This window comes from Sus scrofa, chromosome 6, assembly GCF_000003025.6.
Source record: "Sus scrofa isolate TJ Tabasco breed Duroc chromosome 6, Sscrofa11.1, whole genome shotgun sequence".
NCBI lineage: Eukaryota > Metazoa > Chordata > Mammalia > Artiodactyla > Suidae > Sus > Sus scrofa.
The window spans coordinates 119,918,018-119,935,146 of NC_010448.4; the positions used below are offsets into that span (position 1 = coordinate 119,918,018).

The following is a 17,129-nucleotide window of genomic DNA, read 5'->3' on the forward strand; positions in this document are numbered from 1 at the left end:
CTATGTTGGATTTCTTTGTTTTGTTTTGCTTTTTTAAATAGCTCTAATCTTTCCTTGACCTTTTTTTTTTTTTTAATTTGGCTGCACCTGCAGCATATGGAATTTCCTGTGCCAGGTATTGAACCCATACCACAGCAGTGCTGCACCATAAGATAACTCCTTATCTATGTTGTTGCCTATATTGGTTATTTATTCTTTCTTTCCTTTATTTCTTTAAGTTAATGTTGGGTCTTTTAAGACCGATCAGTGTTTTGTTTTTTGGTTTTTTTTTTGTTTGTTTTTTTTTTGTCTTTTGTCTTTTTGTCTTTTGTTGTTGCTATTTCTTGGGCCGCTCCTGCGGCATATGGAGGTTCCCAGGCTAGGGGTTGAATCGGAGCTGTAGCCACCGGCCTATGCCAGAGCCACAGCAACGCCAGATCGTTAACCCACTGAGCAAGGGCAGGGACCGAACCCGCAACCTCATGGTTCCTAGTCGGATTCGTTAACCACTGCGCCACGACGGGAACTCCTGTTGTTTTTTTTTTAAGAGGTTTTTTTTGGCTTCAGCATGTGGAATTTCCTGGGCCGAGGATCAAACCTGTGCCACAGCAAAGATTCAAGCAGCTGCAGTGACAAGGCCACATCCTTAATCTGCTGTGTCACAAGAGAACTCCCATTCTTTTAATTTCTGAGTAGTCTTTCCTTTTGCAGATATATAACAATTTGTTGATCCACTCATTTATTAACAGACGTTTGGGTGATTTCCGGTTTTTGGCTTTTAGCAATAAAGCAAAATTGTGAACAATTTTGTACAAGTCTTTGCATGGATATATGCTTTCATTTCTCTTCAGTAAATACATATGAGTAGAATTGGCGGGTGATATGGTAGATGGCTATTCAAATTTTTAAGAAACAGACTCTTCCAAAATAGTTTTCCAAAAATGGTGATACCATTTTACAGTCCCACTAGCAGTGTATGAGAGTTCCAGTTGCTCCACACCCTTACCAGTACGTGTTATTGTCAGTCTTTTTAACGTTAGCCATTCTGACTCCCTTTTGCCTTTTAGGGATACTTTAACCTTTTGATTCCTTCACCCATTTAATCCACTTCCCAATTCTGGCTTCTGGCATCTGCGAAAATCCGTTCTCTATGTCTATGAGGGGTTTTTTTGTTATTGTTTTTAGATTCTGCTCCTAAGTGAGATCACACAGTATTTATCTTTGACTGACTTATTTCACATAGCATAGTGCCCACAGAGTGCACCCATGTTGTCACAAATGGAAAGATTTCCTTCTTTTTTAGGGCTGAATACTCTTCCACCTTTCTCTCTCGCTCTCTCTGTGTATTCGTGTGTTTTCTACATCCATTGGTCCATTTTCTTTATCAATTTGATGGACACTTAGGTTGTTTCCATATGTTGGCTATTAAAAATAATGCTGAATGAGCATGGGGCACGCATATCTTTTCAAGTTACCCAGAAGGGGGATTTCTGGATCATATAGCAGTTCTAGTTTTATTTTATTTTTACTTTTTTAGGGCCACACAAACAGTATGTGGAGGTTCCCAGGCTAGGCGTTGAATAGGAGCTGCAGCTGCTGCTGGTCGTGCCACAGCCACAGCAACAGCAGATCCAAGCCACATCTGTAAGCTACACCACATAGCTCATAGCAGATGAGTTAACCTACTGAGCAAGGCCAGGGATCAAACCTACATTGTCATGGATACTAGTTGGGTTTGATACCATTGAGCCACAGCAGAAACTCCAGTTGTGAGCTTGTCTTTTAATCCTTGCAGTTCATTCAGTTTGTACTTTTATGTATTTTGAAGCTCTGTTGTTAGATCCTAAATATTTATGATTGTTATGGTCTCTTGTTTAATTTACTTTATCATTATGAAATGAATCTCTTATTTCTGGTAATATTTTGTGCTCCAAAATCTGTTTTGTCTGATGTTAATATAGCCACTCCAGTTTTCTTTTGAGTAGCGCTTGAATTACGTATCTTTTTCCATTATTTTATTTTTAAATTATTTCCTTTTATTTCAGGTGGGTTTCTTGGAGGCAGCATATAGTTGGGTCTTACTGTTTTTTTTACTCTGATCATCCTTCATTTTAGTAGGAGTATTTATTAGACCATTTGCATTTGATGGAATATTTGATATGATAGATTTACTTCTGTCATCTTGCTATTTGTTTTCTATTTGACCCATCTGTTCTTTGTTCCATTTTACATATTTTGGATTAAGTGATTGCTTTTTATGATTCCATTTTATTTCTTTTGTTTGTTTAGAAGATAGGACTTTGTTGTGTTTATTGGCTGTTTCACATTTTATACTATGTATCTTCAATTTGCCACAAAGTAATATTTGTGTATGAGAACATAAGTATACTTTCATTTCCCCCTACTTGGTGGTATTGTTGTACATTTTACTTTTTCATGGAAATCCCACGATATTATTTTTTTTCTTTAACAATTAGTTAGACCTAAAGAGATTTAAATAATAAAAAATTTTTTCCATCAAAAGGATATCATTTTCCTTCTGCCTGGAGGATATTCTTTAGTCTTCCTTGTAATGCAGTTCTGTTGGTCAGGAATTTTTCAGCTTTCACCTATCAGAAAAAAATCTATTTCTCCTTCATTTTTGAATAGTATTTGCGGTGGGTAAAGAATTGTTGGTTTTCCTTTCAGTGCCTTTTAAATGTTGCTCCTTTTTCTTCTGACTTGCATTATTTTGGATAAGTCCTCTGTAATTTTCCTTTGTTAATGGGTTTTTTCTCATTTACCTGCAATTTTATATTTATCATTTGTCCTAATTTGATTGTTGGTGGTATAGTTTTCTTCATGTTTCTTGTGCTTAGGTTTTTTTTTTTTTTTTTTTTTTTGTCTTTTGCCATTTCTTGGGCCGCTCCTGTGGCATATGGAGGCTTCCAGGCTAGGGGATGAATTGGAGCTGTAGCCGCCAGCCTACACCACAGCAATGCGGGATCCGAGCCGCGTCTGCAGCCTACACAACAGCTCACGGCAACGCCAGATCCATAACCCACTGAGCAAGGGCAGGGATAGAACCCGCAACCTCATGGTTTCTAGTCGGATTTGTTAACCACTGTGTCACGACGGGAACTCCTCTTGTGCTTAGGTTTTATTGAACTTCTTGCACCTGTAAGTTTATCATCCCATTTGGATTTTTTTTTTTGTGGTCTTTTCTAGGGCTACATCTATGGCATATGGAGGTTCCCAGACTAGGGGTCTAATTGAAGCTGTAGCCACCGGCCTTTGCCAGAGCCACAGCAGCTTGGGATCCAGGCCATGTCTGTGACCTACACCACAGCTCACGGCAATGCCAGATCCTTAGCCCACTGAGCGAGGCCAGGGATCGAACCCACAACCTCATGGTTCCTAGTCAGATTCGTTAACCACTGAGCCACGACAGGAACTCCTGGAAATTTTTTGTAAGTGTTTTTTTCTTCTCCTCCTTTTGCAGACTATAGTTGTATTTGTTTGATTGCTTGACATCATCATAGAATTCAGTGATGTTCTTTTGTTTTTTGTTTTTTTCATTTTTTTTCCTACTCTGTGGTTCATTTTGTCTTTTAAGGATCACTGTTCTTTGTTACCAGATATCTAATATTTTGGAATGTCATTATTTCATGTATTTTTGTCTGATCTTCTAGTTTTCTTCACATAGGAGAGTAAATCTGGTCCCTGTTACTCCATATTGACCAGAAGTGAGTCTCTAAACTACTAATTATATAATTAATACACAAATGTATTCTTCTTATAAAATATTAAAGTAGTATAGAGGTTCCTTAGAAAATTAAAAATAGAACTATAAACTGTATGATTCACAATAATGCTTTGGGGTATTTATCCAAAGAAAATAAAAAGTAATTTATAAAGATATGTGTACCCCTGTGTTCATCCTGGCCTTACTTACCATAGCCACAATATGGAAGCACCCTAAGTGCCCATCAACAGAAGAATGAGTAAAGAAAGGGTGGAATGTGTGTATGGATGAAAACATAAGTATACTTTCTATATATGTACATGATGGAATATTACTCAGACTTTAAAAAAAGAATCTTGCTCTTTGTGGCAGCACAGATGGGCCTGGAGGGTGTTATGCTAAGTGAAATAAATCAGAGTAAACCAAACACTACATGGTTTCACTTAGTATGGAATCAGAAAACAAAACAAACAAATCGAAACAGAAACAGATTCATAGACATAGAACCTAGACAGGGTGTTTTGGAGGGGTGGACAGATGACTGAAATAGGTGAAGGGGATTGATTAAGAGGTCCAGACTTTTAATTATAAAATCAATTAGTCACAGGGATATAATGTACACATAGGAATATAGTGAATAGTATGGTAACAATTTTGTATGGTAATGAATGGTAGCTGGACTTACTGTAGTAATCATTTCATTATATATAAAAATATTGAACCACTATGTTTACACCTAAAAACTGGTACACTAATTATAACTCAATTTAAAAATTTTTGATTACAGTACCACTCTCTAATTATTCATTATTTCTAATCCAAGTCTGTCTCTTCTCAGAAGTTAACTTGGTTATAGTATTTATAGTATATTCTCAGAATTTTTTTTTAATTTACACAGATACATAACAGATACCACAGAGATAATATATTATTTTGAAAAATGTTTTCAGTTTCAGTTAAATTGTTTTATTGTTTCATCTCTTTCTATAGGCAGCTAAGAAAGAGCATGCTGCTATCATTCTTTGGAACACTACATCTTGGAAACAGGTGCAGAATTTAGTTTTCCACAGTTTGACTGTCACACAGATGGCCTTTTCTCCTGATGACAAGTTCTTACTAGCTGTTTCCAGAGATCGGACCTGGTCACTGTGGAAGAGGCAGGACACAATCCCACCTGAATTAGGTAAAACAGCTCTTGGTTGGGAAGGTTATTAGTGAAACAGTTATGTCCATTTTACCCACCTTGAGCCACTCTTGGATAAAAGAAATAGAAGTAATAACATTTTATTTATTTTATTATTTATTTATTTATTATTTATTTATTATTATAACATATTATTTATTTTATTGGATAAAAGAAATAGAAGTAATAACAATTACGGTTGCTGTGAGTCTTTCAAAGCTCTGTCATAACTGAGGAAGACCTGACCTTCCTTGAAAGGATGGTATGTATCCAAACATCTCAGTTAAAGAAACTTAAAATCTTTATGTAGAAAATTTAGATTTTGCAGATGGTTGTAGAATGCCACCGTTAAACCGAATGGATGATAGATACTGAGTGGGGATGTTTCAGGACAAGAATAAGGAATATAAAGTTAAATTATGAAACTTAGAAGGAGCATTGTCTTTGCCCTTTACCTACCCTCTGTCATAATGATGAAGGAGAAGGGCGTTTTAGGCATCCATTTGTGGATAATATGACCCTGGGCAAGATGTTAACACATCTATGTATGTTCTACCTTGGACCTGGCATAGTTTTTTTTTTAAATGAAAAGGAAAGAAAACTTGTGGTGGCCTGTTCTTATTCCCATAGTTTCTTTGAGTGGGTAAAATCTAGAGAGTGTTCAAAGTACCCATGTTGTTTAATCCCATTTTTAATTTTTCCATGGGTATAACTACTTATAGTTTGATCTTACAATATTTTTAGTCCTTTAGCTTTTTGTATTTTAGCATGTTCTGGGGACTATGCCACATACTGAGCAGTATATGTTAGAACAGACATTTCTTTTGCAACTGGTGATTTCCCAACATACAATCTTTACTTTTTAAAAAGTTGAAATGAGGAAGTTCCCCAGTGGGTTTTGGATCGGGTGTTGTCACTACAGTGGCTTGGGTTCACCCCCTGGCTCAGAAACTTCTGCATGTCGTGAATATGGCCAAAAAATAAATAAATAAAAAGTTAAAGTAATACTAATAGCAAATCTGTTAATTTGTTATATCATTATGGATTGTAGATAGATTATTGGATACACTAATCTTCCTTCTGTACACAGTAATGTCTTTTAGGTTATATGAGGGTGAGAAGTTAGTTACCTTACACTTAAATCTTACAAGGGAAAGATTTTAAAAAATTTTTTTAACATTATTTAAGAGTACCTTATTCTTTTTTCAGTGGCTTAATATACAAATCTGGCAACTTCCTGAGTGAGATTAAATTTCTTCAGGCTTCTTCCATAAGCATGAATTGAACCTTTATTAGTTAAGTGTCCAGAAGATGTTTGTCATCAGTCACTGGAGAATGACTAGTCAATAAAAAAGCATTTCCTACTAGAATGATGACTTCTGGTGAGGGGTCAGCTGCCTGGCCTTGTTCTATTGCAAAACTCTGTACACAGTCTGTGTACATATAAATTGATAACTAAATCACATGATGTATATGGCTCTTAAACATAGCTTTCCAATGGGTAAAAAACAACAGCTTTTTCCACTTTGTGAATAATGCATGTATGTTTCTCTCAGACCCAGTTTTCAGTCTCTTTGCCTTCACCAACAAAGTCACTGCTGTGCACAGTAGAATTATTTGGTCTTGTGATTGGAGTCCTGATGGCAAGTATTTTTTCACTGGAAGTCGTGACAAAAAGGTATTTTTTTTAACTTAATATTTTTTCAAATGTAAAATAGTAATATTACAAGTACGTTTGGATAAAAAAACACATAATTCTGATTTTCTGATACAACTTTTAAAAGTCAGGTTATGTATTCCTTCTGGGTTTTTTTTGTTTTTTTTTTTTTTTTTTTCATAATCTCAAAACTCAATTTTATTTTTAAGAGGAAAAAATATGTTCATTTATTTGATGATGAGAGTTGATAAATCTCTTGAACATTTTATAGTTTAAATAACATTTAAAAATTAAATTTCTCAAACATTCAAGCCATTGCATAATTCTTGAGATGGTAGTGATCACTTCTCTCTATTTGTAATTATGTTAGATTAAATAATTTCAATTTGGTTATACTTGCAGATTACAATTTAGTACCTTTTTGTCCATTTTTTGGTTATTTAAATTTTATTTTATTTTTTATTTTATTTTTTTTAATTTTCTCATTTTTTTTCTTTCTTTTTTTTTTTTTTATAATTTTTTTATTTTCCCACTGTACAGCAAGGGGGTCAGGTTATCCTTACATGTATACATTACAATTACATTTTTTCCCCCACCATTTGTTCAGTATCTAGACAAAGGAGGGGGAGGGAGTGGGAGGGATCGGGAACTTAGGCTTATCAGACACAATTTAGAATAGATTTACAAGGAGATCCTGCTGAATAGCCTTCTGGGTTTTTGATACGCATTCATAAAAAGCCTTTTCTTACCTGTTAAATTCTATAAATACATGTCTCTGAAATATCAAATATGAAGAGACCCTTTTGTTGTTGACATAACTATCAGACAGCCCCAGTGGGAAAAAAGTAGTACATGAAATGGGTCAAGACTGAAAAATTGTATGGGAGCAGGAGTGGATAGTGGGGCATTGGGGAAAAACCCTTTCTACTTTTCTTTTTCATACTTTTATGTATTTAAAATTCTCTTTGGAGTTCCCGTTGTGGCTCAGCATTTTAAGAATCCAACTAGTATCCATGAGGATGTGGGTTCAGTCCCTAGCTCAGTGGGTTAAGGAATACAGCATTGACGTGAGATGCCATGTAGGCTGCAGCTGCGGCTTGGATCTGCTGTCGCTGTGGCTGTGGCGTAGGCAGCTCCAGCTCCACTTCAACATCTAGCTGGGAAACTTCATATGCCTAGGGTGCAGCCATAAAAGAAAGACAAAAAAATTTATTTTTATAATGAATGATTATTATCTCTTTTCATTCAGTGGAGAAAGCAGGGTGCATATGTGTAATGTGTAAACTTGGAAAAAGATCAGAAAAAGTTAGCCAGCAGTAGGTTCTTTTTCTTTTCTTTCTTTTTTTTTTTTTTGGTCACACCCTTGGCATGTGGACGTTCCTGGGCCAGGGTTGCCACAGCTGCAACTGCAGCCACAGCAGTAATAAATTGTATCCTTGGAGTTCCTGTCATGGCACAGTGGAAATGAACCCGACTAGTAACCATGAGGTTGCTGGTTTGATCCCTGGCTTCACTCAGTGGGTTAAGGATCAGGCGTTGCCGTGAGCTGTGGGGCAGCTGCTGTGAGCTTGGATCTGATGTTGTTGTGGCTGTGGCGTAGGCCAGCAGCTGTAGCTCCGATTGGACCCCTAGCCTGGGAACCTCCATGTGCTGTGAGTGCGGCCCTAATGAGAAGAAGGGAAAAAAAAAAAAAAAAAAAAAAAAAGCAACAACAAATTGGATCCTTACCCCACTTGGCCACCAGGGAATTCCAGCAGTAGATTCTTGACCATGACCTCGCCCTTGTTCTCTGGGAAATGTTCTCCTGGTCTCTAGTCTTTCCTCTGTTTTCATGCTCTTTAAAACATCCCTCCATTTTCTACATTTCCTGCAGACCAGAGGAGCTGAGGCGCTCAAGCATTTCCTTCCTCTCCTGTCTTCTCCACTTGTAGTCATGGTACACGTTCCCGAGATGGAGGATTAATGCAGGCATGTTGTCACTCAGTGAGACACTGAAATGTCAGCCTCTGAAACGCTTTCTCTCAGGCCTTCACTCTGTCATTTGCATTTTAATTTCTTCCCCAGCATTTATTTTTCTACTCTTTGCTCTCTGCTCTGGCAGCAGGATGGCTTCTACCCTCCACAGTCAAGTCCAGTTAGCAGATGGTCCAGCTGTGACTCTCACAGATAGGTTGAGGCTGAAGCGGACATAGCATCGTCCACTACTCAGTCTCTGCTAACTTGGGCTGAGCCTTCTGCTCAGAATCTTGCTTTGGTCCTGCATTTTGCAACTCTTATCTGTTTCACTGTCCTCTCCATTTCTCTGTGCCCAAGTCACATCCCTTTGAGGCATGAGCTCCAGGACAGCTTTATTGCTTACCTGGTATACCATCAAGGTTAGGGCCTCCTGACAGTTGAGCTGATTTCCTGAGCCGTGGGTGGTGTAGAGGAAGAGCAGGGGACTTGATTGTTGTCCCACATTTTGTGTAATTTCTTGGCGGGGTGCATGAGCACCTTGATGAAGGCATGGTGGTCAGAATCTCACTGGGTCACAGCTGCTTTCCCGAGTATAAAGATCAGGTTGGACACCCCTGCTCGCTGGGCAGGGACCAGCACACTTGGGTAGTTGAGGTCCCAGAGACCCTGTGATGCTTGAAAGACTTGAAAGTCCTGGAACACAAATGAAAATGTTGCATTTTTTAAAAATGCCAGTGTTATCTCTGTCATTGAAACTCTCTAATGCACTCCTGGAAACCTTGCAGAGAGGAAGCTTTACAGAGTTTGCTCTGTCTGTGTTAGGTGGTTGCCTGGGGTGAATGTGACTCCGGTGATGACTCCATCGAGCACAGCATAGGTCCCTGCTCCTCCGTTCTGGATGTGGGCGGAGCTGTGACAGCTGTCAGCGTCTGCCCTGTGCTTAACCTTTCCCAACGGTGAGTATCTGTGGGGAGGCATCATTTTATGTTTTCTTTAAGAAGACCACTTGGTTTCTCACTATGTACCTGTCTTACACTTTAATCTGTGGGTTCTCTTAGCTTCTGAGTTGCTAAAGTTTTTTATAATGCTTAATGTTTCTCATAAGAATTTCTAAATTGAAAGTTCCCATCATGGTTCAGCGGTAATGAACCTGACTGGTATCCATGAGGACATGGGTTTGATCCTGGGCCTCACTCAGTGGGTTAAGGATCTGGCATTGCCGTGAGCTGTGGTGTAGGTTGCAGACATGGCTCGGATCTGATGTTGCTATGGCTGTGGTGTAGGCCGGCAGCTGCAGCTTCAGTTCGACCCCTAGCTTGGAACTTCCATATGCCATGGGTACAGCCCTATTAAGGAAAAAAAAAAAAATTGATACAACTCAATATTCAGAGTGGTGAGATACAGATGAGTGTGTGGCTCAAAGGTTCTTTTTCACCAAAGTTAGGCCTGTGGTGCTTTTCCTGTAATAAATGTTTTCAGGACTCCTGCAGCCAACCAGGGTAACACTGGCTCATGGACCTTGCCAGCAGAGGACAGAGGTAAAGCTGTGTGCGCCCTCGATGGAGAGGAGGCTCTGGGCTGGATAGTGGAGCAGCACACTGGATCCTGGGCCTGCACTTTCTAAGAGACCTTTTAAACCAGGAACAGTCGGAAACACTATAAAGTACTTTAGATTGATGATGGAGATAACAGGAATGCATGCTAAATTAACACTGTCTCCCTTCCTCCCTTAAAAACAGATATATTGTTGCAGTAGGATTAGAGTGTGGAAAGATTTCTTTATACTCCTGGAAAAAGACTAATCAAGTTCCAGAAATAAATGACTGGATCCACTGTGTAAAAACAAGTCAAAGGTATTTCTTCTTATTTTTGCTTCCACCAGATTAGGTAGAAGTCATGGGGTATTTATCAGGAAATCTTACGCCACATTTGCATGGAGAGGCACAAGCCTATCCATGTGCTTTCCACTAATTGATACCTCTGATTTTATGATAGTGTCTTGAAATTCACATTTGTTACTCTATTACACTTGGTTTTTGAAGGTTTACTTGACAAGGTTGCATGTTTGCATAATATTGTCTTTATAGACAATGCAAAAGAAAGTGATTTTCATAAATGGAAGTTTTCAGAACTTGACTACAGTAAAATCTTAATAAAATGTGATTCAAAATGTTGATGATTTTTGAAATATAATAGATTGTTTGGTAGTCAGATCTGTGTGTGAACATTTCAGATGTAATGGAGCAAACCATCAAGTGTCCCACAAAGTCCCATGAGTGGCCTTCAGGCTGAGTGGACACTTCTGAGCCTCCTGGCCTGGGCATGGGCCTTTGCCACCTGAGCTAGCTTAGAGCACTCGCAGTTTGATATTACAAGGTATTTCTTCCAGGGGAGCTTGTCTTTTTGTCAGCAAAGCATGTTAATGTCATAATTGTATTTATGATAATGAGATCTCCTTTTTTGTCCCCCCATCTTTTTAGGGCCACAGCTGTGGCATATGGAAGTTCCCAGACTAGGAGTCGAATTGGAGCTGCCTCTGCTGGCCTACACCACAGCAACAGGATCTGAGCCACATCTGCAGCGTACACTACAGCTTTCAGCAGTGTCGGATCCTTAACCCACTGAGTGAGGCCAGGGATCAAACCCCCATTCTTATGGATACTAGTCAAGTTCTTAACCTCCTGAGCCACAACTGGAACTCCGAGATATGCTTTGTAACTGCTGCCCTCCTGGCTCTTCTCCTGCCCTTATGATGCTGGGTTTAGTTAAAATAGTTCATGCTGTTGGCTACTGAAGAGAGAAGTGTCCAGTGAAATTCCCTATTTCAGACATTGGATATTTTCTTTCTTCCTGGACTCTCCTCCCTTCTCTTTTCCTTTCTTTCACTTGCTCTGCCCAGGATGCTCACTCTGCCTCTGCCTGGTACTGCCCAGATGTGAGACACTGGCAGAACGCCCCTTAAGGAAACAAGGGCAGGGGACATGTATAGAAACTGAATTTTTCATCAAAAAAAATTTTTTTTCTGACTGTGCCCGATGCATGTGGAAGTCCCCAGGCCAAGGACCGAATCCACATCATAGCAGCAGCCCAAGCTACAGCAGTGACAATGCTGAATCCTTAACCTGATAGGTCATCAGGGAACTCCTCATTAAAATAATGCTTTTAGTCATTACAGTGATTTTGGATTTCCAAGAACTACCTTCTGTTATTTGTATTGCTGATATTCCAGTTATTAAATTACAAGTACTTTTCAAGTGAAAGGTTTTGCTAGTAATGATATACAAAGGTAATATAAGCAAACACTGCCTTCTAGGTTGACTCCTCAAGCTCCCTGTCTTCCAAATGTGATTTAGTAACATGCTGGATTTAAAGAGCATTACCCTCCCCATTTATCTCAAAGCTTATATAGCCAAATGAGTACTGTCCCTCAAAGTAACTCCCCTGGGAAGAAGTATGCTATATATATACGTGTGTGTGTGTGTGTGTACACACTTGTTTTAGTGATGTCACTTTTTCAGTCAATCTTTTAATGAGACAAGAGAACAAATGAGATCCTACCGATGTTGCTGTTATGTTCAGAACTTCTCTTTAGGAAGTGTGTTCAGAACTAGCTTAGTACTGATGCAAGAAAGCGAATTCTGATATCTTTTATATGAAGTTTTCCTCATTTGACCATTCACATTTTTTTTTTAAAAGCTCAGCATTCATCTTATTTATAAGCTCCTCTCCAAATGAGCTTGACTACTTTCAATAATCAAAATCATCCTTAAAGGAAGATAAGCTGTCATAGAGAGCACTCAAGTCCCAGTCTGTGTGGAAGCATTTCCTTTGGGAGAATTTCAGGAAACATGAGGCACAACAGCATTGTGGGAACTTGTGGACCCTCCCAGAATGGCCACTTGCAAGGGCTCATGGTCATTAGGTGGTATAGGTGCTGGTGTGCTGATTTTTTTCTTTTTCTTTTTTCTTTTTAGGGCCACACCTGCCACATATTTCCATAGGCTAGGGGTCGAATCAAAGCCGTAGCCGCTGGCCTGCGCCACAGCCACAGCAACACCAGATCCGAGCCATGTCTGTGACCTACACCACAGCTCATGGCAAATAATGCTGTATCCTTAACCCACTGAGCGGGGCCAGGGATCACACCCGCATCCTCTTGGGTACTAGTCAGGTTCGCTACCGCTGAGCCACGATGGGAACTCCTGGTGTGCTGATTTTTTAAAATGTGCTTCACCACTTTGACGCTGTAATTTATTCCCACCTTTTCATCCTGTGAGTGCATCTGGTGACAGGGTCTCAGCATCTGAGAGTATGATTTTGTGCTCTGATACTGCTTTCAGTGATTACTGCTTTAAAACCTATTTAGGTTTTTCACCTTATTCCTTCTTAGTTTGGAGAACAAAGTGGCTGGTTAAATTTATAGAAGACATTATATTTTCATAGAAGTTTATTATAATCTGTGTTTGGTAGCATCCTAGGTCAGCCATGGGCCTGGGGGAGTGCATTAATGTAAACATTCTGCCCAGGGTCATGTGCTTACAGGTCATATTGGTTCTTCTACTAGGCAATTGATTAAATCTTTTCACTGTCTCTCCTTACCTAGCGGTCACAGGGATGTCAAAAGAATCAAATAATCTAGAATATGTTGTACAGTTGGAATTCTCAAAAAAACACATTTATTAATGTTTCCTGAAAGACTGATTTTAATAGCTGTTTCATGGATTCCACTGATCATTCAAGCAAAATTCGACAGAAATGCATTTCTTGCTCTTTTCGGTGGTTTCCTTGGTCAGTAAGATGTTTTCAAGGTTAACGTAAAATTGCTAAAACATTAGTGATAGTATTTTATGAGACTGACGCGCTGCTTACTATGCTGAGGTACCTAGTGATAGTATTTTAAAACCTGTACATTTTGTGCTTCTTAACTATTTATGTTAACGTTAATAGTAAGAATATGCTAATTAAGTTAACGTGCAGCTGAGCACCCAGTAAAGTGTTTCATAGTCATAGCATACCTTCATTTCATGATTTTTCTCTTTGTTTTAGCCAAAGTCATACACTTGCTATCAAAAAATTATGCTGGAAGAATTGTAATGGAAAAACTGAACAGAATGAAGCAGAAGGCACTGAATGGTTACACTTTGCAAGCTGTGGCGAAGATCACACTGTGAAGATACACAGAGTCAACAGATATGCGCTGTGATGGACTTAGTAACTACAGGCACATTCTCATTGGTGTCTTAAAATCTTTATCCTGTAAATAGATAACCTTTACCTCATAATTTCATCGTGTTTTGTTTTTAAGTCCTGTTGCAGTTGTCTTTATTTGAGTCATAGACCCTTTGAAATCTAATGAAAGCTACAGACTCTTTTTTCAAAATTTTTGTATGTGCACGCCCTCTCAGAACCTTGCCCATACTTTCAGAGATTCCAACCCACATCCTTGTGTCTCAGATTGAGAGCCTCTGTGTTTATTTTCTTCATGATCAAATTTGCCTAATTTTGTGTCATTTGGGTCTTTCTCTCTTCATATGCCCCTCTTTGGGACAGCTCAATATTTATTACCCTCCTCCGAGGAAGGACATAAAGAATAAAAAGAAATGGAACCCAGATTACTATATTTTTATTTTAACAATTTTTGCAAATAAACAGACCACACAAAGAGTGGTCTTGACCCCTTCCTCCCAGTACACACCAACCATTCTAGGAATTTGGCAGGTTGTTTTGAGTTTGAACTGCAGTCAGTTCTTTCTCTTATTCTTTAGAAGTACAAAGAGTCTTCCTTCAGGGTTTAACTTAAAATAACTGGGAGATGGAAGGGCTGGAAAGTAGAGTTCTGAATCCTCTGAATTTCTGTGAAGTTGCATAAGTGAGTCACAAGAGGAAGAATGAAGTCATGAGAGCGAAGGCGACTGTCCCTCAGGGAGAGTGAGCAGTGGGCACAGAGGGAGGAACACACCAGAAAGATAGTGCTGGCTGTGCCACTCGGGTCTGGGAGGTGGCCAGAAAGTTGGGCACTTGGGAGTTGGGTGGAGAGGTTAGGAGAGGGGGTGGGAGAGCGTGCAAGGACTAGTGTGAGCGGAGGCTCCTCCCCACCCCGTGGGAACATGGAGCTGCCTGGCTAATTGCCACTTAAATACACACTGTACACAAAAAATGTGCTGGAAGAAGGGAGGTGAGGATTTTCTTTCTTTTTTTTTTTTTTTTTTTTTTTTTTTTGTCTTTTTGCCTTTTCTAGGGCCACACCCGTGGCATATGGAGGTTCCCAGGCTAGGGGTCCAATCGGAGCTATAGCCACCGGCCTACGCCAGAGCCACAGCAACACCAGATCCAAGCTGTGTCTGCAACCTACACCACAGCTCACGGCAACGCTGGATCCTTAACCCACTGAGCAAGGCCAGGGATAGAACCTGCAACCTCATGGTTCCTAGTCAGATTTGTTAACCGCTGCGCCACGACAGGAACTCCAAATTTTCTTGGTGGGAGTTTTTGCCATTAGCTGGCATGACATTTTGCTTCCAGAGGAGTTAAGTGATACTTTGTCTAAATGAAGGTAATGTGAGCTACCTATGTCATTTAAATTTTTCTAGTGGCCAGACAGAGTAAAAAGAAAGGGGGTGATTTATTTATTTTTTATTTTTATTTTATTTTTTTGCTTTTTAGGGCCGTACCTGTGGCATATGGAGGTTCCCAGGCTAGGGGTCAAATCGGAGCTACAGTTGCTGGCCTATACCACAGCCACAGCAATGCCAGATCCAAGCCACATTTGTGACCTACACCACAGCTCATGGCAACACTGGATCCTTAACCCACTGAGCGAGGCCAGGGATTGAACCCACAACCTCGTGGTTCCTAGTTGGATTCGTTTCCACTGTGTCACGACGGAAACTCTGCGGTGTCACTTATTTTAATGACACATTTGTTATAACCCAGTATATCCCAAATACTCAACGTAAAGAATTATGAAGATACTTTACCCTTTTTCATGTATAAAATCTTTGTGTACTACAAAGTCATTTTACACTTAGAGCCCATCTTAATTCAGACCCACCACGTTTCAAGTGCTTAGTATGGCTAGTGGCCATATCTGTATTTGGACAGTGCAGTTCTAGACTATGGAATCTGTATAAATTTGTCTTACACCTTAGGTCTTTTTTTTTTTTCTTTTTAAGTGTGGAAGTTCCCAGGCCAGGGATTGAACCCATGCCAGAGCAGTGACAACAATGTGTCCTTAACCTGCTGAGCCACCGGGGAACTCCCTGAAGTACATTCTCTTTGCTTATCAGATGAAGGATCTGAATCTTCCATTGGCCCAACTAACCCTGCGCATGTGGGATTCCAGAGCAGATCTGTGGACTAACAGCCCTTTAAAGCTGTTTCCAGCACAGAGCCCATCCCCCTAAGGTCTTCTGAAAGCCGGCCTAGTCTTGGAGAGACCACATCCATGGTTGGTTGTTGTTTTGCCAACTATAAGTAGCCAGTTTTCCCAAGTTGTCCTGAAGCATCTTCCTTAGTAATCATGTGTATAATGATTGAGTTCAATAAGTATTCCCAAAGACTTGCTCTACATTTGGGCAATATCTTGAACTTCATACACCTGCCTTATAGTTTTACCACGATGGTCCTAATCTGCTAAAGGAGAACAACTTTGAACCATCCTGTAGTAATTCATAACCTCTAAAGCAAAAAGGCAGTCTTGCAGTTCTGCTGCAGGGGAGCTGAGGAGTCTTTCAGAATCCCCATTCTGTCCTTCCCTGTTTTCCCTGATAATTTCATTTCTCTGCTTGATACACAGTATCTGAATTGAGATTGATGCCAAGCGCCGTCCTAAGCCGTTGCTGTCTTCTGACCTATCTGGCTTTCCTAGATGAAAGAGAGGTGATTGGCTTGTGTTCCCAGTACATGCTTATCCTGCACAACAAGGAGCCAAATCACTGTCTTCCCAGTAGCCTCGGGACATGGAGACATATTTTGCTTTGGGTATTTTTTTGTTTTCTTAGGGCTGCACCTGCAGAATGTGGAGATTCTCAGGCTAGGGGTTGAATCAGAGCTACAGCTGCCAGCCTACACCAGTCACGGCAACTTGGAATCTGAGCCGGATCTGACCTACACCACAGCTCATGGCAATGCCGGATCCTTAACCCACTGAGTAAGGCCAGGGATAGAACCTGTGTCCTCACGGATGCTAGTCAGATTCATTTCCACTGAGCCACGACAGGAACTCTCAGACATAGTTATTGATGCCAAAGAGAAGCTGTGGGATTTGGAGGGAGACTGCCGATTCAGGAATAAAATAAAAGGACAGAATCATTCTCTCTCTCTATTTTTTTGGTCACATCCGAGGCATGCTGAAGTTCTCGGGTCAGGGGTCAGTCCCTCGCAACAGCAGTAACTAGAGCCACAGCAGTGACAGCGCCAAATCCTTAACCTGCTGAGCCACCAGGGAACTCCCCATTTTCCCTCTCTCTTGGATCAGAAATCGTACCCACCATAGAAAATCCTGGGTCATCTGAAGAAAAATACAAGGCCATTTACTCACTTTTGATCAAATTCTATGTATTTATTTCTCAAGGCAATCTGGGTGAGAGTTGGATTCTGGATATAAGGATTAAGAAGTGTGTTTGAATCCT

General features: G+C 39.9%; 1 protein-coding gene across 1 annotated transcript in view; it reads left to right on the forward strand.

The window, feature by feature from the left end:
• ELP2 (elongator acetyltransferase complex subunit 2) overlaps positions 1–14,109 on the forward strand; it is a 46,718-nt gene extending 32,609 nt beyond the window's left edge. Inside the window, exons 18-22 of the mRNA XM_003356413.4 lie at positions 4,694–4,886; positions 6,443–6,564; positions 9,322–9,455; positions 10,239–10,352; positions 13,546–14,109. Coding sequence (XP_003356461.1) covers positions 4,694–4,886; positions 6,443–6,564; positions 9,322–9,455; positions 10,239–10,352; positions 13,546–13,702 — 720 coding nt within the window. The 3' untranslated portion in view covers positions 13,703–14,109. The remainder of the gene's footprint in view (positions 1–4,693; positions 4,887–6,442; positions 6,565–9,321; positions 9,456–10,238; positions 10,353–13,545) is intronic.